This window comes from Mastigoproctus giganteus, chromosome 3, assembly GCF_048544385.1.
Source record: "Mastigoproctus giganteus isolate SK-2022 chromosome 3, ASM4854438v1, whole genome shotgun sequence".
NCBI lineage: Eukaryota > Metazoa > Arthropoda > Arachnida > Uropygi > Thelyphonidae > Mastigoproctus > Mastigoproctus giganteus.
The window spans coordinates 9,941,179-9,963,178 of NC_143577.1; the positions used below are offsets into that span (position 1 = coordinate 9,941,179).

Genomic DNA, 22,000 nt, shown 5'->3' on the forward strand with positions numbered 1-22,000 from the left:
GTAAACAAAGCAAACATCCATATTAAATTGGGTCTAATGAAAAGCTTTGTAAAAGGCATGAATAAGGACAGTAACAGATATTTTATATTTAAAGAATAATATTATTAAGTAATAATAATATTAAGTAATTAGTACCAATTTCCTAGGCAATGTTATAAAAGAAAATTGTCTTTAAATAAATGTGGATGCCTTAAAAAAAAAAAAAAGTGAGCTGTAATATACTTTGTTAAAGATACATTTCTTGTATTCATAGAGATATTTCCATCACATCTGGGTGTTGTCAGTTATGAACACAGTGAAAGTTTTCATCATGGGTTTCTGTTATTCAAAAGTAAGAAGAGAAAAGTGGAATCCAAATATGCTTGTTCACTATTGCTGAATATTCAAGTTCCAAATGCTATTTAAAAAAGGGAAAAAAATGAACAAAAATATTTTATTTAATTTGTTGGCATGTCGCTTTGAATGAATTTATTAATTACATTACGATGATTATTTTGCATGAAACATGTGACTGCGCTTAAGATTCACTATTGACATCAATAATTAATTAAATTACATATAATTTTATTAATTACAATAAAATTATGTAAAATTTAATTATTTATAAAATTAAATAACAAAAAATACTTACTATAGTGACCTGGCAAACATGCACATGAATATGTATTGATACCATCTTTACATGTTGTATTAATTGGGCAAGTTATTCCTATACAGTCATCAACATTGATTTCACACTGGGTACCTTCAAATCCCATAGAGCAAATACATTCATAACCATTAATGTTGTTGATGCAAGTGCCATTATTTCTACAAGGGTTTGACATACATTCATCAACGTCATAATCACACCTCTTTCCACCAAATCCAGGGCGGCACACACATACGTAATCACCATAACGATCGAAGCATGTACTTCCCATAAGACAAGGGCTGAACTCTTCACATTCATTGATATTTTCTTCACAGTTCATCCCTCTGTAACCTATGTATACAAAAATTGCACATGATTAGATACAGTTTAAAGGGTTTTTTTTTTTTATTTTTTTTTTTTTTAAAAAGACAAATATTTTCTGAAGTGAACCTAAAAATGCCACATGAACAGTGACAGCGACTAAAATAAAAGTACATATGTACCTTCATGGCTTTCACAGTACATACATACATATATACAGTATTTTATATTTTCAAAAAGAAAATATAAAATACTGTATGTATGTACAGGTTGTTTCAAAATGATTTTTAATGAGTCTATGTACAAACTGCCTTGAATTGTTCTGTTAGCCAAGTTGTATTGTCAAACACAGTTTACAGTAAGATTGTGTTCATCCTGCATTAATATGTTCATCCTGCCAGTAGAGAAACATTGCTGTGAAGCTGTTGTAACTGGATTTGACAGTTACAATCTGTCCGTATTACAGTTCAGTCTTAGAGATAGCTAAAAACGATTAAAGGTTACAGAAATATTAAAGTGGATGTTAGAACTTATCACTACTACTGAAAACAGGTTCATGGTTTGAGACCAATCGAGAAATTTTGTATAGCTTGATGAAACCTGGGACAAAAAAAAAAAAAAAAAAAAAGTAAAATTATAACATCTGATTTTGTTATATGCAAAAATCAAAGGGGATTTATAACAAATCCAAAATTGCTGTTTAAAATATAAAACCATATTCTGAAAATGATAAAGACAGAGGCAGACCATTTCACAATTTGGTTTCCAACCCAGCTACTTCCAAATAAATAGTTACAGCAATGGATAATATCCTATATGATAGTATTCTCAAAAAAAAAAAAAAAAAAAAGCTTGGAGTTGTATAGAGAGAGGCAGAAATAATCTTGATAAATTTAAGCTTAATCCTAGTAGCATATCAAACTCAAAATTTATACAATACAGTCAATCTGAGGGCAGCAAAAAGTTACAACATTGTTAACATTTCTAAAGTTAATGAATGTAAAGTTTTAAGATTGCCAACTTACCACTGCAGATGTAATCGAACTCAGTAAACTTTGTCATGGGTAAAGGAAAAAGTAAGGTGAGAAAATACAACTTCTAAACTTGCATGCAGCAAATAATTAAAATGAAAAATTCAAACTGGGGAACTGATGGAATCACTAAAGAGTGAATTAAACCACTTATTATAAACTCTATGACAAACAGCACAGATTCATAATCAGACTGGTAAAAAAATTCTTTTAAGAACAATTTTTAGGAAAACGTTTCCACAATGAACTTTCATTGCAGTGAGAGATATTTTTCTTTTACAAGTGCATGTTTTTGGAGGATAAAAACTTTACTGAAAAGGGATTCAGTACTCTTATAGCTGTAAGTACAATAATATTATTCTTTTATGTTTAAAGATATTAATTTCACCTTATAATATAGCATATTAACATAAAATAAAAACATATGACAATGGATAAAAACATATCTCCATTTTTTTGTGGAAGAAATCGTAAATGTCTGTTGTACCTCAAGTTTTAAAATCAACATTTTAAAACTTTAACCATAACCTTCAACAATTACTAAACTTAGGAATGCATTTCTTCGACAGCCAGGGCTTATTTATTTATAAATTTTCCAAATCTAATTCCATAACAAACACTTCACAGCAGCCTCTACCAGAAAACTTTGTGCCCTGAGCCCATATATGTTCAACCAATTCATTGCTAAAAAAAAGGGTTCATTAAGTCAGGTTTCTAGATTACAATCTGTAATAATAATAAAATAAAGGAAAGGAAACAATATCTACCTGTTCCAGTACAATCACAAGAATAAGAGTTGATTTCGTCGGTGCAGGAACCATTATTTTGACAAGGTGTTGACTGGCATTCATCAATATTAAGTTCACAGTTTGCTCCAGCAAATCCTAATTTAAAACCAAATATTTTTAGCATGGGCTTGAAGGTACAATTAATAAAAATTTTAAAAAAAATTAGGTAATTTGTTTTCTTTCTTTTTTTTTTTTTTCATAATCATTTTAAAGACTGTTACTTAAAAAATCCATCTAGAACTGGAACTTATTTTCAAAACAGGTATCATCCTGAAAAATATTCCCTAAAAAGATCAGTGTGTGTGTGTGACACACACGCATGCAACCTCCAATATAGCCAAGACTGTTATACAGAAGTTCAGTTATACAAAATTTATATTTTAAACTCACTGCCCAACTTATGTAGACTCAGTTCACTTTTACATGACTGCTCACTGACTTTCTACTCATCCTAGTAAAGCAATCAGAACTTTCAGATATGTGAGGGCATGTGGTACTTCCTGTCTTTGCATGTAACACTCATATTTGTTATCATGTTCAAGCCTCACAGTTTTGTCTAATACGTTCACAAAACAAATGAAATAATAAACCTCAAGAGCTGATTCATGGTCATTCTTCTTTTTTTTTTTTTTTATGTAAACCCCAAACAAGAGAGGTATTAGTACCGTGCTTGGGTTGGAGGTTGAGAAGATGAAAGAAGATATTTGTTGACATTGGACTTGAACTTCTGTAGACTGTAATTTTTAAAGGAAATACGTATGAAGGAAAGTTGTTCCAGAAACCGGCACGTGTTCGGACTGTTTTGAAAGAGAGAGCGGGAATTATAGAAGCCAATTCAGAAGAACAGTGCCCATGGAAGTATCTGCAGAAGAGGCATGCAGCAGAAACAGTACATCTATGAGGCAGCGAGTGGAGAGACTTTGTTAAAGATGAATCATTAATTAACCGAACTGCCCTCTTCTCAATGGAATCAAGAAGCCTGAGCGAGGTTTTTGGGGCTCCACCCCAGATGTGGGTTTGATTTGATTTTTTTGATTTGGTAGTTGTTGGCGCATCGGCTTCTGTTGCCATATTGCACCTCCCAAGGTTTTTGCAGTACTTTGATCCAAGCCCGAGGTGGGAATTGAACCCGCGACCTTTGGGTTGCCGGGCAGGTACTTTACCCACTCGGCTAGCCCGGTCGGCTGAAGATGTGGGAACAATATTCAATGGCAGGGCGGACTTGCGATTTATACAGAGTGAGCAGCTGTTTGGAAGAAAAGTAACGCTAAGAGCGAAAGAGAAAACCAAGTTTTTTAGATGCAGAAGAAGCAATATTTGTAATGTGCTTGTGCCAAAGAGATTAGAAGTCAGGGTAATCCCCAAAAGATATATATCATTTTGCCTAGAAATCGGAGTGTCACCAAAGATAAGCATAGGAGCAGAAGAATCCTTTTTGCAAGATATAAGACAAGACTGAGTTTTACAAGGGTTGAAATCAACTAAGTTGTCTTTGCCACTGGAGAATCACCTGGAGATCGGTATTTAAGGAATTGGTAGTGGATATTCGAGAAGCTGAAGCTGATTGAGCAGGGCAAGGTTTCTCAAAATGGAAAGTGGAATGCAATGTGCTATCATCGGCAAAACTATGGATAGAATTTTCAGTCAATGGAAGAAGGTCATTAATGTACAAGAGGAAAAGAGTGGGGGAAAGAACTGAACCTTGGGAGACACCAGCATCATTTTGCCTAGAAATTGGAGGGTCCCTAAAGATAAGCATAGGAGCAGAAGAGTCCTTTTTGTGAGAAGACAAGACTGAGTTTTAGAGGGGTTGAAATCAACTAAGTTGTCTTTGCCCCACTGGAGAATTACCTGGAGATTGGCATTCAAGGAATTGGTAGCAGATTTTCGAGAAGTTGAAGCTGATTGAGCAGGAAAAGGTTTCTCAAAATGGAAAGTGGAATGCAATGTGCTATCATCGGCAAAACTATGGATAGGATTTACAGTCAATGGAAGGTCATTAATATACAAAAGGAAAAGAGTGGGGGAAAGAACTGAACCTTGGGGGGGGGGGGCACCGGCATTAGTGGAGAAGTTAGAAGACAGAGAACCATCTACCATCACCCTCAGTGAGCGATCAGAGAGAAAACTGGATAACCAATTACTAAAAACAGTTGGCAAACCATAAGATGGAAGCTTGTTTAGAAGACCTTTATGCCAAACACGATCGAAAGCCTTTGAGATGTCAAGAGTAACTACTGGTGTTTCACCGAACCTTTCTATTGAATTAGTCCATAAATGGGTAACATAAGCCAGAATATAAGCAGTGGATCTGACACTGACGGAACACATACTGGCAATCGTTGATCAGACAGAAGGTTTCTAGGTAGTTTAAGAGTTGACAGTTAATTGTTTTCTCCATTACTTAAAAAAAGAGTAGAGGTAATTGCAATGGGACGATAATTGGATGGGAGGGATTTGTCACCCTTTTTAGGAACTGGCTGGATATGAGCAAATTTCCAAGCAGAAGGAAAAACACCTTTGGAATAAGAAAGTGAAAAAAGGCGGCAAAGAATAGGAGTAAGTTCAGGAGAACAGTTTTGAGAACAAGTGGAGAAATACCATCGGGACCTGGAGTTTTCTTAGCATCAAGATTCGTCAAAATCCTTCTGACATCCTTTTGACGGAAGACCACAGGAGGTATTGAATGAAGCATTTTGGGAATGGTGGGAGGTGTTTTGCCAAGATCATTAATACATGAGTTGGAAGAAAAATGGGATGCTAGCAGGTCAGCTTTATCCTTGGCTGAAGTGACAACAGAACCATCTGGTTTGGACAGAGGTGGGAGCAGAGATGGGCAAAAGTTAGCTTTAGCAAGATACCAGAATGGCCGGCTACTATTAGGGCAAGAAGCATGTTTTCTACTCTTAGCCTGTTCAAACTCTAGTTTGGACTGGTTAATAACTGCTTTACAATTGTTGCGAGCTTTGGTGTAGGCAGAAAATGAAACTGAAGAATTAGAAACAAGACAATTATGATATGCAATGTTCTTCTCTTGAACAGCCTTAGCACATTTATGGGAAACCAAGGTTTAGATAAAGGACGAGATTTTTAAGAGGAGTGTGGGATAAAGGATTCCATTCCTGCAAGAATAATTTCACTGACACGATCTGAGCAAACGTTGACATCAGAAGTTTTGAAACAGTAATCCGACCAAGGAAAAGAAGAAAAGAAATCTCGCCGGTCATCCCATTTTGCATTCTTGTAATGCCAAACAACATGAGGTCGGGAATAGCCATGAGATAAAGGCTCCATTGGAGAAGAGACAATCACCAAGTTGTGATCTGAAGTGCCTAAAGGACCTCTCATTTCGAAGGGTTGTTTGTGAGAAAAAGATCAAGCGTGTTGGCTGTATGATTAGGATTGTCCCTGTATTCTTGTAGGTAAATGAACAATCTGTGCTAGGTCATTAGTAATTGCAAAAGCCCTAGCATCTCGACCAGCTGGATCGGTGTGACTAGAAAACGGAAGCCAGCTGGAGTTGTGAACATTAAAATCACCAAGGAAAATTATCTCGCTGTTAGGAAAGTTGGACTGGAGAAAGTCAAGTTGCAAAGAGAGGAAGTCAAAGAGCTCCAAGTGATTAGTGGAGTTGGGAGAACGGTAGAGACAACAGATGAATTTTACACAATGAAGTAGAGAGATTTTAAGCCAGAGAACATCAAAGAGAGGAGATTCCAAATTGCCAAGTCTCTGACAGGGAATATCAGAACGGACATATTCACAAGTACCACCTTTGAGGCGAAAGGAATCATACAGTGAATAATTTGGGCATCTGAGATGAGCAGTAGTTGAATCAACCGATAACTGAGATTCTGTCAGAAAAAGTACATGGGGTTTGGCAGACTGCAGGTGGAAATGGACATCGTTGAGATTAGAATCGAGACCACGTATATTTGTCAAATGAATTAGGAAGTGCTTGGGAGGTTTAGATCTTTTCGCAGATAAGCTTGCTCTATTAGTTTGACAATTCATGGTGTATTCAATAGTAAGAAAAAGTAGGTGGGACATGCTGTATGAAGTAATGAAATTTTTGGATATGGCGTACACGTGGTAAGAATATACCCAGATCCTGGACATAACGTGGCCTCGACAATGCTCCCCGCATACACAGTACTCGGACTCCCTCCAGTCACTATCTGGCAGAGTAGAGGTAGCAAGATTATACACTAGCTGATCCGCAAGCCTCCTAGAGAATTACCAATAGGTTCGGTCCGGTGTACTAACTAGCAGCCGGCCTGCATACACCATTTTAGAGCTGTACCCTCGAAATGTAAGGAATATTGGATCTCGCCACAACGTTCATCATACCCTCAAAAGTCATCAATCATACTGCATGATGGAAGAGATAGGGAAGGGTTGACCGGAACTTAGCTCTAGAGACTAAACATGTGTTCCACCACTTCAAGCCTCCAATAAGCAAAGTGGTGGTATTGCACTGATTGATGAGAGTCATCTACCACCTAATATTGCCTGGTAACACAGAGGGGCGGCGTTCCTCCATGTGGTGTGGGCGCCACACCTCGATCCCTGCTTAAGTTGGTTCACACCTGGGTGGTCACCCATTATGTACTTGTGCATGGAGGTTATACCAGGATTACTAACAGTCCCACCATCGTGAAGGTGCAAGCAGAGGATTTGGCTGTCACAGACCGTCTGGACTTCGCCGAAATTGGGTCCACTTGACTTGAGCCTCACCTGAATATCAGTTCCATCAGTGTTTTAGACTCCCGGGTAGCAAGTACAGCTTGTCTGGCATATCTGAGAGAATGTCTGTGACAACCCCAAGGACCAAAATTCTAGTAAAATGTTATGAACAAAATCATAAATACAAGGTTTGACAATTAAGTTTCAAAACAGCTGAGTCTATTATATGTATGTCAGGACTACAGCGCAGTATGTCAGCGCAGCTGACCTGGGTGACTGCTTTCCACTACAAGAGCCATCTGAATATCGTAAGTTGTTCACATGCAGTTGTATTGTCCAATATGCTGTATTGTGTTAAGTGATGGAACAAAAGAATTTTGTTTCAAGTTGAGGAAAAGTGAAACTGAAACCTATGAATTAGTAAAACAAGTACCTAGCAATGATACTTTATCTCACTTCCATGATTATCACTGGTTTACATAATTTCTGGATAGTCCCAAGGATCTAGAAGACTATGGGCATTGCAGATGTTCGGCAACATTTTGAACCTGCCAGAAATGACTGACAATTTTTGCTTCTTCAAATGATGAAGGGCAACTTCAAAGAAATGATTTGTGCAATTGCAACAGAAGCTTTGGGCAACTGGAAGGCCAGTGCTATGTTCATTTTGCACAGTCTGATTGAAGAACAAAAGCTACTAAAACTTGAATCATACAAAGAGCTCGGTCATACTGGTGAAGATGGTCCTTCCTTGCTCAATTCGATCAAAACAGATGACAAAAGGTATGGTGTTTTGAATACTATCACAACCAAATTTTTATTTTGTTATTTGTTTTTTGTTTTTTTAGGAGCATTAGCAACTAAGGCCATATTTCTCAGGGGATATGTGGTGGTCATTCCCTGACCTTTCTGTATCCTCCATATTTGGTGGTGACGGGCTCGAACCCCGGTCTAATCAACAAGAAGCGTGTGCTACGCACTGCTGCTCCTACCCACCTGGCTACGGAGGTGCCATCACAACCAAAGAGACAAAGAATGGAATGATGACAAATATTCTACAGGCACAAAAAAAATCTCTGTCAAAAATCAAAAGGGTAGCAAGGGAATTTCAAATTCAAAAGGAACCGTTCACCAAGAAAGAATGAATGAATACCATGCTAGGCTACTTTCTGCACTGTGTGTGTGTGGGGGGGGGGGGATAAAGAAGAATGTTTTTAGTTTTTGTTGAGTTTTGACTTCCACCCTACTGAAGTCACAATCCCACCACATAAACACAAATCTGACTGCAATTCACAGACAATTCTAGATCCTAGGGTGTGTAAAGCGGATGTTAGCAGAACATTAAAGACATATTTATTTACAAAAAATTTACAACCTTTAATGAACATTATATACAACATTTACATAAAAAAACAAACTACATATATACATGCATACCAATTTTCATATATTTGAACCATACTACAGTACACTACACTATCTCTTTCTCATCAACTATTCTCAATTTACAAATTATTAACATACCTCAATTGGTATCAGTTGTATCTTACTTAATATGAATCAATGTTTACTCTATCGTTCTCTTACATTACCAATTTTTATCGCTTACATCAGTAAACTCATTTCAATTCTTATTACTCCTTTATATTTATTTCTAACCTTTAACGTGAAGTGTATTGCAACTGATGTCCTCTTACCTCAGTAACATTTACTATAAATCACTCATTCTGCCTTAGTTACTCTCTAGTTACCATCTTAGTCATCCCTCTTTACTCATGAGGTTTCTCTATTAACAATTTCTTTCTCTTTACACCTCATCTGATATGTTATCTTGTGTTGGCACTTGGCCTAAACTAATGATATAGGTTAACATATCCTTACAATACTACCCCAATTAATATAATTTCTTTACTAATTCCTTTATACTATTACTTTCCCTTTACTTACCCCTGTATCACACTTTTGTTATTTCATTATCATTAACATTCATAACAAATTGTCTCAACCTTAGTAACTAATTTGCCTAATACAACAGGAATGTTTTTTTTAAAAGGACTATCACTCAATTGCTTACAGAACTAGGTTATGAGTCCTTGAGTTCAGAATCGAGGAAAAAAAAAAAAAAACAGGAACAGACTTATGTTCTGAAATAGCCGCTACTTCCAATTTCCTTGCGTTCAAGCTGCCGACCGGGCTAGCCGAGTGGGTTAAGTACCTGCCCGGCAACCCAAAGGTCGCGGGTTCGATTCCCGCCTCGGGCTTGGATCAAAGTACTGCAAAAACCTTGGGAGGTGCAATATGGCCACAGAAGCCGATGCGCCAACAACTACAAAAATCAAATCAAATCAAATCAAAATCAGCGTTCAAGCTTCCTTTGTGGCAGACAGCCTTTCTTTCTCTTCTCGGCTCACTTAACCGCACAACTTTCAATGCACATGTTCCCACTTTTCCAAACCTCCATCACTTTCAGTCCACAGTTACTAGCATCCTCTATGCCTCACTACCCATTTCTCTCATGTTTTTTCTTTTTCTTCATCTTGCTACCATGAGATGTGAACTCTGACCACCAAAAAATCTACTTCAACCTGCAAACTCACGACCCTTTGACCACAGAGAAGTCATATACAGAGTGGGCACTTTCTCAATTACTCCTCCTGAACTTTTCTCTTTTCCCCCAAGTTTGGAATGCCTCCCCAAGGACTCCAACCAATCCCCATACTGTTTAATTTTTTCATTCCTTCCTATTTGCTAAAACATCTCACCTCAGCTGTCTCCTTAGCACACTAACTAACCCTTTTCTAGAAATTTCTTATTTTTTTACACGGCAGTGTAAAAAAAAAAAATTAAAATTAAAAAAAAAATAAAAAAAATAAGGTGTGAACACTCATTTTCGTGTTCACACCTTCTCTGCTAAATATATCATACTTATCCAAAATTCAGTCACCCCAACGCCGTTTTCTTTTTATGCAAACACTGGACGTCCACTCGTTTCCTGTGTACTTCCTAATGGTGGCTTAGATCAAAAGAGATGCTGCACAATCCCGCTTCATGGTCCTATTATTCTTGCCCTCAGCAACCATTTCATGCCTGTTCTCAAATGGCACCCCCTACCTAGTCCTGCTGTCCCTGTTTGCTCTTTTATATTACTCGAAATTACTTGTTTCCATTTAGCCGCTATTTAACATATAAGTCTATAACTTCCCCATCCCCATATCCACTGTTTCTTCAAACTAACTTTATTTACATTAAAACTAAATATCCAATCTTAATACTTATTTTTAAACTTAATACTCCCTTTCCATCACCCTTACTGGATTTATTTTAGCAAAACAAATAGTTTTCTTATATTTGTAAGATCTACAACTTACAACTGATCATCAAGGGTTTTTTTACAAAGCACAGGATTTTGGAGCTAAAAGTCCCCCCCCCCCACACACACATTATTTTCTTGATTTATCTCCTGCAAACTATTTCTTGTTCCCAAAAATCAAATGCACACTGAAAATACAATGAACTGATGGTGTAGAGCATTGATGGCAAACTTTACATCAGCTGAAGGCCATGGTGTAATAATAAAATTATCAGAAGGCTTTAACAACTATGTAACAATTTTTTTTGTATCCTAATTAGTTATCTTATAAGTGTGAATAAAAAAGAAAACTGAAAATTTATTGTTAATAATTTAATATTTATTGCAATAGACCTGAGATTTAAATATATCAAAAAGGTTATCCACTTATTATTTTTAATTAGAACATTGAGGTTTCTGAAACAGAGGGTGTGCGACAATGTGGAGTCAGTCAGTTGGTTTCTCATCTTGAATTTCACATGCTTCGTGGCAGAAAAAAAATTTCGCCTCATAAGTGTAGGCACTTCCAAGACTAGAGCACAGTTTTAGGATCCAGTCTCGCATTAGTGGGTAACGTTCTGAAGAAAGCATTTTCCAGAACGCAGAGACACTTGGTCCTGTTAAGTTGTTGAGGGATAGGTCACACTGGAGTTCACACAACCAATTGCAGTTCTGTCAGCTGACACTGTACTCTGCACTTCAAAGGGTTATTGAAAAGTTCCATTTCTGGATGAAAGGTTTCAAAATCTTGAAATCTATGGTCAAATTCCAAAATCAGTTGCTCAATATGTTCTGTGTACTTCATAAAGTGAACATCCTCTTCCTTGGCTAGCCTTTTCCAACTTGGAAAATGGAACGGATCATTCTTTTCCAGAGCAAAAATTTAAATAGGTCGAGTTTTCTGTTGAAGCCAACAACATATTCCATCATTTGGAAAATTGTCTGCCTTTTACCCTGAAGCTGTAAATTCATGACATTTAAATGTTGTGTAATGTCTATGAGAAATGCCAAGTCCTGTAGGAAGTCAGCATTCTGGAGCTTATTAGTATTAGCAATGGTCACATGGTGCAAGGAAGCCTATGGCTTATGCTGGAGATCAAATAAGCATGGAATAAAGTCTTTTAGGAAGACAGTTATTTCATGTCTAAGTTCATAAAATCTCACTAAACATTTCCCTTATTAAGTCACCTAACTTCTGCATACAACAGCAGATCCCCATAAGCAAGTCCAGTTCTTCTAAATAAGTAAGGAACTTTCTCTGGGTAAGGAAGCTGTTCCCTGCTCTAATAAAATCTGTGATTTTCATCACAGGGTCAGATCTGCAGTATTTCTGAGGGTTAGAATAGAGGCCTTCCAGCATCAAAGGGTGAATCACGGGCCTAAGAATGAACAGACATCAATAAATTAGATTAACAGAAGTGATGAAACTAAAACAGGTTCAAAATGTATAATAAAATAATTGTTTAATCCTATTACACCAGTATTCACAGACCTAACAAGCATCCCAAATTCACTGATTTTATTAACAATATTATCAGCATTACTATACAAACTTTTTTAAACTGTATTTGCAAGTTAACTTTACTGATACTATATTAGCAAACTGAATTTGGGATACTGGTGAAGTTAACAACTTTTACTTGCACATTGTTAACTTTACTGAGAGTTATCAGTAAACTGAATTTTGAATGCTAGTATAATAGCATTAGCTAGTATAATAGCATTAGCTGAACCTTGATATAAGGAACATAAGGCAAAGCCACTATGCAGGGCAAAGAGGAGGTGATTTTCTGCATAATATCATTCCTGGTGTTAAACACTTCAGGCCAGAAATAAAGGTCTCATGCAACAGAAACAAACTAACTACAACTGATGGATTTTGTGGACACAGAACTTGGCCAATGTATATCTTTAAACACTTTGAAGGTTTTACAATACAATTAGACTGGAAGAGAATGCTTACTCGGGAAATTCATCTTTTCCACCATAATGTCAGAGCTCACACAGGATGTAAGACACAGCAGCTGTGGGAAAGTTTTAGGTGAAATGTCCTGAAGCATACACTATATAGCCTAACTTTTCTCCATTTGATTTTAACTCTACCTTTTAGAGCAATGGCTGAAAAGAGGTTCAACAAGCTTCTTGCAACAGATTATATGCACAAAGTGCAGATTTCTTTAATATTGGTGTGAACAAAGTTAATTAAATGAAAATTATTGGACAGAGGCCTCAATTGTTTTGGAATATATTTGCATCAGCTCTCATCTTAAGGGGCCATTTACAAAACTTTTATGTGGTACAGCAGTTTATGTAAAATTTCCTAAAGTATTAAAATTATTCAAACTATATTAATGACGATGGCTCTTATATTATTCAAAATATGACTATTCCATTAACACACATTGTTGCAGCACATTATCTGCTAGGACAACTTCACCTTTAAGAGTAACACTTACCTTCTTTACAAGTACAGACATAGCCATTTTGAAACTGGTTTATATGGCAACTACCACCATTAAGACATGGTTGCTCCAAACAAAGAGATGTATCAGTCATAATTTCGCAGTATACTCCAGTATAATTTGCTGGACAAGCACACGTGGTAAAATTTCCAGTTTTGTCCTCTTGGCAAATTCCACTGTTCTGGCACTGGTTAAACTGGACTTTTTCACATAATGGACCTATAAAATATCTTTTATTATGAAATAGCATATATTTGTTATTAAGCTTACAATCTCTATATTTATAAAATTACTGTAAAAAAGTGTTATTTAGCTGTTATAATTAACAAATTTAGCATTTAGGATTTGTACATAAAATTTCAATAAAAAAATTAGTTAATGTACACAGTGTGTTACATTAGTAAATAGAAATAATTCAATTTACTTATTTTTTAACAAAAAAAATCAGAAAAAAGCAACGACTTTTTTTGCACGAACCAAGAACATTTGGTTTCTATGCATCCACCATTGCCCATTCATTACTCCGAGAGAGTTTGGTTGGAGATTTATTAGGCACATTGGCATCTGTGGCCACCGAGAGAGAGAGAGAGAGAGAGAGAGAGAGAGAGAGAGAGAGAGAGAGAGAGAGAGAGAGAGAGAGAGAGATTCCACCAAGAGAAAAGAAATGGAAAGAAGAAAGAAGATACTAGGGAAGGTAGTACAAAACAATGCATGAAAATATCACAGAACCTTCATTTGAGACAAAAATGCCTAGAATTTATTCCAGGAAACCTGGTAAATTTGCATAAACATTCAGCTTTGTATTAACGTTGCATTATTATTTTATATGATTCACCTTAATTTTGTATAATTTATTTTTATTTAATTTATCCAAATTGTTATTTGGATAAATTAAATTATAATTAAAAAATAAGGAAACGTGTTTTCCTCATTCTTGGAAAATCTGTATAACAAGATCAAAAATATTACAACTAATGTGGAAGGCATGCAGGAACTGTTATGCAATGGGATTTAATAACATACCTAGTAGGCTTTTTGATTAACTTTTAATTTGAACATACTATATTTAAAAACTCCATATTGCAAGTAACTTTGTATATTAGTATTGCGTCGTGTTCTTCCTCACTGGTTTATGCTGCATTCAGCACACATCTACCTAGCTTTAAAGAGTGTATTATAGTTAAACAATAATACATTGTTTAACGGTTAAAGGAAAATAGATTACCAATTAACATTATTACTTACTATGATCCTTGTAGAGGGTAAAATAATCTGATTAGTTATTCCTTAATGAAAAGATTCATCAATTTATCATTCTATGCAGTTTGTTTACCTTCATAATGAAATGCCATTTAAGCTTTGTTGCTCAAGTACTCTGGAGGACCAGGACTGCAGCAGTTCCTGTTTGGCTACTTTAGTGCTACTAGAACTGCAGATGAGTGTAAACGAGAGAGAGTTTGGTTTGGTTTGGTTTGGTTTTATTGGCGCATTAGCATCTAAGGCTATAATGCGCCAAGACCAGGTAATATATAAAAATTTAACATCTCAGTGACCTAATTAATTAGGCCACCGTGTCCAGATCTAATTACAATGATAAATCAATAAACGAAATAATAATAACATGAATTTTAAATACGATTAAAAACGTTTATTGCTTTCAAAAAGCTAAAAATAGCAGACACATTGTCATTGTCAGATAAAATCTGACTGAGTGTATACGGCTCAGTCAGATGGTTAAAAGCGGTAAAACGGATATTGCTAAAATCTGGACAGTCAACTAAAATGTGTCTAATTGATAAAATTGTGCCACAGGACTCACACATAGGGGGGTCATCAGCCCTCAGCAAAAACGAATGAGTCAAATGACTATGTCCTATGCGGGTCCGGGCGAGAACAACTTCCTCTTTACGATTCCTGCGCAGACTAGACTGCCACGGTTCAATTAAAGGCTTTATAAGATATAATTTATTCGCAGTCTGTCTATTCCACGAATCCTGCCATTGGGAGTGTATCTTTTCGTGTATTATTCGCCTGCAGTCTGTATAAGGGACTGACAGGCAGCGATTATTATTGGGAACTGCTGATTTGGCTGCATTGTCAGCCAAATCATTTCCCTTAATCCCAATGTGGCTGGGAATCCAGCAGAAGCGGATATCATATTCACGTTCTCGGAGGAAGTGAATCTTCTGCTGAATGCTAGGAGAGAGAGAGAGAGAGAGAGAGAGAGAGAGAGAAAATTAAATGTGTGTGTGTACAGCAGTGATGCTACGTTATACTGAAAAGCCATGTTTTTCCAAACAGAACAGCAAATTTCAGTATAATGGAGCAGTCAGTAATATTTAATGAAATATAATTCAGTGGAATAAACTGTGTTGCTTAAACAGAAAAATAAATAATTTTGGCCATAAATTAGATAATGTTTATTGTTTTAAAGAAAATGGAACACAAACTATTTTGTGTGAAAAGCTCGAAAGACTGATAGATTATTAAGATGCAAGTAACTTTGTATATTAGTTTTGTGTTGTGTTCTTCCTCACTGGTTTATGCTGCGTTCAGCACACATCTACCTAGCTTTAAAGAGTGTATTATAGTTAAACAATGTATTATATATGGTTAAAGGAAAATAGATTACTAATTTCACTTGACATGAATTTCCACCTTTGTTGATATTCATGTCAAGAGGAGAGGTACCTCCCAAAATTTAAACAAGATTTACTTGGAACAAAAAGGTTTGTGTTTCTTCAGAAAAGAAACACAAATCTTTGCAAATCAGAAAAGGAGGTACAGCTAAACACGACTCTCAATAAAGGAGTTTTCTTCTTATACAATGTGTACTTGTACACAAGGCATAATGCAAATAGATTCAGACACTTGGTACTAGGACACTATAATTATTGCAATTATCAATTAAATTCTATATTTACATCAAAACATCTATCTAATTCTCTTACCATTGTCATTCTGGCAATTTCTCCCAGAATACCGAGTAGTACATTGGCAATAATATCCGTCTGTCAAAGAAGTGCATCTTCCATAGTTGAGACAAGGCATACTGAAACAATGATTGTCTAAATACCCATCTAAAAGAGAAATTGGAATGGTTTAAATTAAAAATTAAATTTATAATCATATATCAAAGTCAAATACACTTGGTCGTCAACTTACGACCTATGCAACTTACAACTGGCTGCACTTACAACCACAAAAAAAAAATATAGTAAATAAATGAATAATAAATCAGGAAGTCACTACTGAAGACACCCATAACACAGGTGAGCAGGCACATTGATAACGGGAGGCCTGAGGACACCACCAGGCACATACACTCAGTCACTTTCAAGCATCTGTTGTGTGTGGTGTATTAATGAAAATTCTACTGAAATACCTATAAAATGTTTAGTAAAAGGAAAATGCCTTCATCTACATATATGCCAGCTAAGAAGTCAAGGAAAACTATTGATTTAGTGTAAAATGAAAGTTATCCAGCAGTATGAAGGTGGAAAGAAAGTGAATACGATAGCACGTGACTTGAAGTTACCACATTCCACGGTATCAATGATACTTAAGGACAAAGAAAGAATTCGGAAAGCTGTGAAAGGTTCTGCACCTATTAAGTCTACAATTTTAACCAAACAATGACAGAGACCCATACATGAAATGGAGAAGAGAAATTGTTGTGTATGTGGATGGAAGATTTAATACAAAAAAATACACCCATGAGCCTTCACACAATGCAAGCAAAGGCTAGAAGTTTGTTTCAGAGTTTAAAATCACGCACTAGAGACAATTACGCAAAAGATTTTCAGGCTAGTACTGGATGGTTTAAGCGTTTTAAAAAAAGATTTGCTTTGCATAATGTACATGTCACAGGAGAAGCAGGAAGTGCAGATGAAGATGGAGCCAAAAAATTTGTTGATAGTTTCGACTCTTTAATCAAAGAAGAAGGTTATCTACCGGAACAAATATTCAATGTAGATGAAACTGGCTTGCAATGGAAATGCATGCCTAATCATATGTACATATACCAAGAAGCAAAAAGGATGCCAGGATTCAAAGCTTTTAAGGACCGGTTAACTTTGTTGCTTGGTGGGAATGTCGCAGGTTTTAAGGTGAAGCCTTTTCTCATTTATCATTCAGAAAACCCTCGTGCATTTAAGCACATCAAGGCACACACTGTCCATTTACTACCGTTCCTAAGGCTTGGATGACTCAAGCACTGTTCAAAGACTGGTTCATGAACTGCTTCATTCCCCAGGCTCGTGAATATTGTGTGGAGAGAGGTAGTATCCCTTTCAAGATTTTATTGAAATAAAATTTTATTTTATTGGACAATGCCCCTGGCCACCCCCCTCATCTGGACAACCTTCATCATGATGTTAGAATGGTTTTATGCCACCTAACACAACCACTCTTATTCAACCCATGGATCAGGGTGCTATTTCAGCATTCAAGGCTCACTATCTCAGAACGACATTCACACGAGCCATCGAAGCGATAGATTTTGATGCTGATTTATATTTGTGAGACTTTTGGAAGCAGTACAACATTATTCAATGTATCAAGAATATTTCGACCGCATGGGAATGTGTAACAAAGAATTGTATGTCGGGAATTTGGAAAAAGTGTCTAAAATGTTATGTGAATAATACATTTGAAGGATCTGAAAAAAGGAGAGGAGCTGGAAGTGATTACAGAAAAAATAGTTAAACTTGCAAAAAAATCTTAAATTAGAATGTGAAATAGAAGACGTAGAGGAGTTGCTAGATTGTGAGACAAAAGAACTTTCGGATGAAGAGTTGATTGAATTGGAAATACAAAGAGTGGCACAAGAAAAAGCGAGAGAGGAAGAAGAGAAAGAAGAGGAGCCAGAAAAGAAATTCACTGCAAAGGGTTTATCAGATTCTTTTTCGCAACCGAATAAAACTCTTGCCAGTTTCAAAGCAATGGACCCTAATGTCGAACAATTTACAAAGGTTGAACATATCATTCAAGATACTGTGTGTTGCTATCGTGAGATATATGAAGAAAAAAAGAAACAAACTGTTCAAACAAAGCTCAGCATGTTCCTCATCAAGAAAACATCTCCTACCTCAACCCAAGAACATGACCCTGACAATCCACAACCCAGCACAAGCAAAGATTAAAAATTTATTTTGCAAATTTCATTTGTATTAATTTTTACATTAATTTTAGATTGTATTTTTGTGTTTACAGTATATTATGTACAGTATTATTTTTCGCATTATGTACAATATAATTATAGATTGTAGTTTTGTATTTTTATAAACAGTATGAATAATAAACCAATTAAAATGTAGAGAAAGTTTGAATTTAACCTCATAGAGAGAGAGATAGCCTAGGCGTAGAAACGAAGGTATGTACCGTATTGCTAAGTAAAAGATAAAAACATTACTGTATTTAAAATGAAAAATAAAAGATGATAAAAAGATTAGAAAGGTTAAAAAATACTGTTAATAAATATATGGCCGACATATGACCAGATCGACTTACAACCTGTCAGTCAGAACAAAAGTCGGTCGTAAGTTGACAACAAACTGTATTTTAAAAAAATGACTCTCATCATATTACAATTTTCTGGTCTATAAATTACTTCCACTCATTATTCCTTTCCTTCCAACTAACTCACACCACACAGATTCTATGCTGGCAGACGTAATTGTACAGAATAATAATATGAAATTCTCTTAAGCAGTGCACACCCACAAACTGCTACGACAACTTATAGGATTCTGTCAATGATATACAGAAATTTTGCAGCAGGGATGAAGAGTTGATTATTCCACTGCACAAGACAACTGTCAGGCTGCACCTTGAATACTGCACACAGGTCTGGAAGCTTCATTTTAGGAAGGACGTGGATCTGTTGAAATGGGTGAAGGGGATATCCAAGGTCAGTAATAAGGAACACAAAAGGGTATTCTTAACGAGGGAGACTTCTGTTCTCTGAGTGAATGTGAGGAAACCTGACTGAAGTGCTTAAGTCTTTAAATGGACTGAGTAAATTAAATTCTGATAGCATCCTTGCTCCTTCTTGGATGATACACATAAGGACACATTTAAATTTAAAAAGGATGGTTACTGGCTAGATACTGTATGTGAAAATTTGCTTTCAGCCAGAGAGTAATTGACTGTTGGTACAAACTTCCAGCTAGTGTTGTGGAGGGGATAATTTGAAGAAGGATAAAATAAACTATTAGAGGTGGATGTACAAATTATGGTGTTTTTTTTTTTTTTTTTTTGCTGATAAGATTGCTAAGAACCTGAAATTGTGTGAAAACACTTAACATTAAATTTTGGTATTAGTATTTTAATATTACTGGCAAAATGAAATAAGAAAAAAATTATATAACATCACCTGCCCCCCCCCCACACACACATCTTTCCTTTCTTTGTAATAGTCTTTGTTTATTAAAGTGGGTTAAAGCATGTTTTATTTCTATGGAGAATACCTTGTTATTTTACAACTTTTCTTTCCTTTCAGAAGCTAAAGCTGCAAGCCTTGGCCTAATTTCTATAGTAAATATATATATGCACTGCTTTATCCTACACAATTTTTTCTAAATAATCTGTTTTATCTAAATGAATGAATAACTCATTTTTAGGATTGAAAAGAACATAAAGATATTAAAAAGGATATTAAGGAGGATTATACTTGATAGCTTTCTTAAAAAAGTCACGTTTTAAGAAAGAATTTTTTTTTTTTAATTAATTCCAGAATTGATTTGTCAAAGTATTTAAGTCAAAGCTATACTTGTTTCTTAGTATTTTTACTGGTAAGAAATTTTTTTTTTTTTTTTTTAACTTCTCTTGTTCACTGGGCATATCTTCTTCAAATCATCCAGTTAACATGAAATATCATTTCTGTCAAGAATAATGGATAACAGAATCACTGTTAACAGGAGCCTGATGCACCTCTTACCCACTGTTGGTTGCAGAGTTCTTTTATGAAAGAACAATACAATGAGCACATAAATGATTCTGTTGATGAGGAAATGATTTTCACAAAGGTAGATTAAATTGGTTCATTTTAATGTCCACACAGTCAAAAGTTACCTGGTAGTCTAAATATGTAATTCATATTTCAGCTCAAGCTACAAAAGCATTTAGTATTCACGACTAGCAGATTCATAACAGTTGACATTTATTTTTAATAAATTCCATAATGTATTGGGGAAATTTGGAAGTAAATTTTATTTCCATACACCATGTTTTATCACTAATTTAGACAAAATTAGTGATAAAAACAGAAAATTTTATGAAATGGAAAAGCCATTAATCATACACAGTGCATAGCTTATTTTGAGCACAGACAATACTATCATTCACATAATTGTATAACTTTTATGAAGTTTCACTCAATAAAAAATGTTTATTGTTATCAGAGCTTCAGTTTTTGTTATCATTTTTATCATTATCCTTTAACCTTTTTTTATCATCACTTACTTTTTTATCCACTTTACTGCATTTTTTGTTGTTTTTACCATATTTTTTATTGTTTTTATCATATTTTTTATTGTTTTTTACCATTATTTATCGTTTTTACCATTTTTTTTTTATTATTTTTACTGTTTTTTTTAATAATTCTGTTATTGTTTTACCATTATTTTCATCTTTTTTTTTTTTGTTTTATCATCATTTTTTATCTTCTAATCCTTGACTTTAATATTTTCTTTGTTTTATCATCATTATCTTCTAATCCTTGACTTTAATATTTTCTTTATTTGTTTTTAATGGTTTATATGGATTTCCAGAAACATTATAAAGCACTAATTTGTACGTTGTCTAAATCTCTCGCAGCCTGAGGCTAAAGCCCTTAACATATTTCAGTCTTAATTTATATTATACACCATCAAGCATCTCTCATATTGTGGAATTATACTTCATAACTGTTTTGTCATCATTGCATCACTAGGATACCTACCCACCCACCGAAGAAGGGCCAAGCCCTGAAATGGTGCCATCTGGGTGGTGGTATCCGCTGAGAATAAGTAACAAAAGTCTTCTCCTTTGGTAAAGCATTACTTATTCGAAGTAGTGCAATATCATGGCAACTCATTGTGAAGGTATTCACAATATGAGATATAACTTAAATGATGCCGCCTTTACACATTTTTGCTAATTCAGAGTTTAGCTGTGTACTAATATGATGCATTTGCACTAACTTGTGCGTTGTCTACATCTCTTGCAGCCTGAGGCTAAAGCCCTTAGCGTATTTCAGAAACGTTATTATAGTTTCATTTTTAATGATTACTAAATTTCTCAAAGAAATAGTAAAGTCAGACTAAAATATTTTTTATTCCTTGATTTTAATGTTTCTTTCAGAGACAACCCCCAAGGCAGAATGCGCTGGTCCCGAAGGAACTAGTAGTTGTTGGTGACTCTATTGTCAGGGAAACGGGGAACATGCTTTGTAAAAAAGATAGGTGGAACAGGACCAGGGTATGTCTGCCAGGGGCAAAGGTTGATGATGTTGTAGAGCGAATATCATCTTTTAAGGGCACAAAAGGTGATATAGTTGTACACGTTGGCACTAATAATATTAAGAGTAGGAGACCGGCAGAATTACAAGTACAGGTCACTGTTGAACAAAAGCCGAGAATTAGGGTTGAATTTGAAAGTGTCTGCAATTCTGCCCAGACACGATAGGAGGGAGTATATGATGAGAGCCTTGTCGATCAATTCGGCCCTGGAAAGCTTGTGCAAGGCTC

At 35.4% G+C, this 22,000-nt stretch overlaps 1 protein-coding gene across 1 annotated transcript in view; it reads right to left on the reverse strand.

Annotated features, from left to right (window-relative positions):
- LOC150087659 (protein crumbs-like) overlaps nucleotides 1-22,000 on the reverse strand; it is a 207,835-nt gene that overhangs the window by 96,643 nt on the left and 89,192 nt on the right. Inside the window, exons 3-6 of the mRNA XM_090369851.1 lie at nucleotides 16,223-16,351; nucleotides 13,266-13,490; nucleotides 2,754-2,870; nucleotides 632-985 (exon numbers count right to left, since the gene is read on the reverse strand). Coding sequence (XP_090225977.1) covers nucleotides 632-985; nucleotides 2,754-2,870; nucleotides 13,266-13,490; nucleotides 16,223-16,351 — 825 coding nt within the window. The remainder of the gene's footprint in view (nucleotides 1-631; nucleotides 986-2,753; nucleotides 2,871-13,265; nucleotides 13,491-16,222; nucleotides 16,352-22,000) is intronic.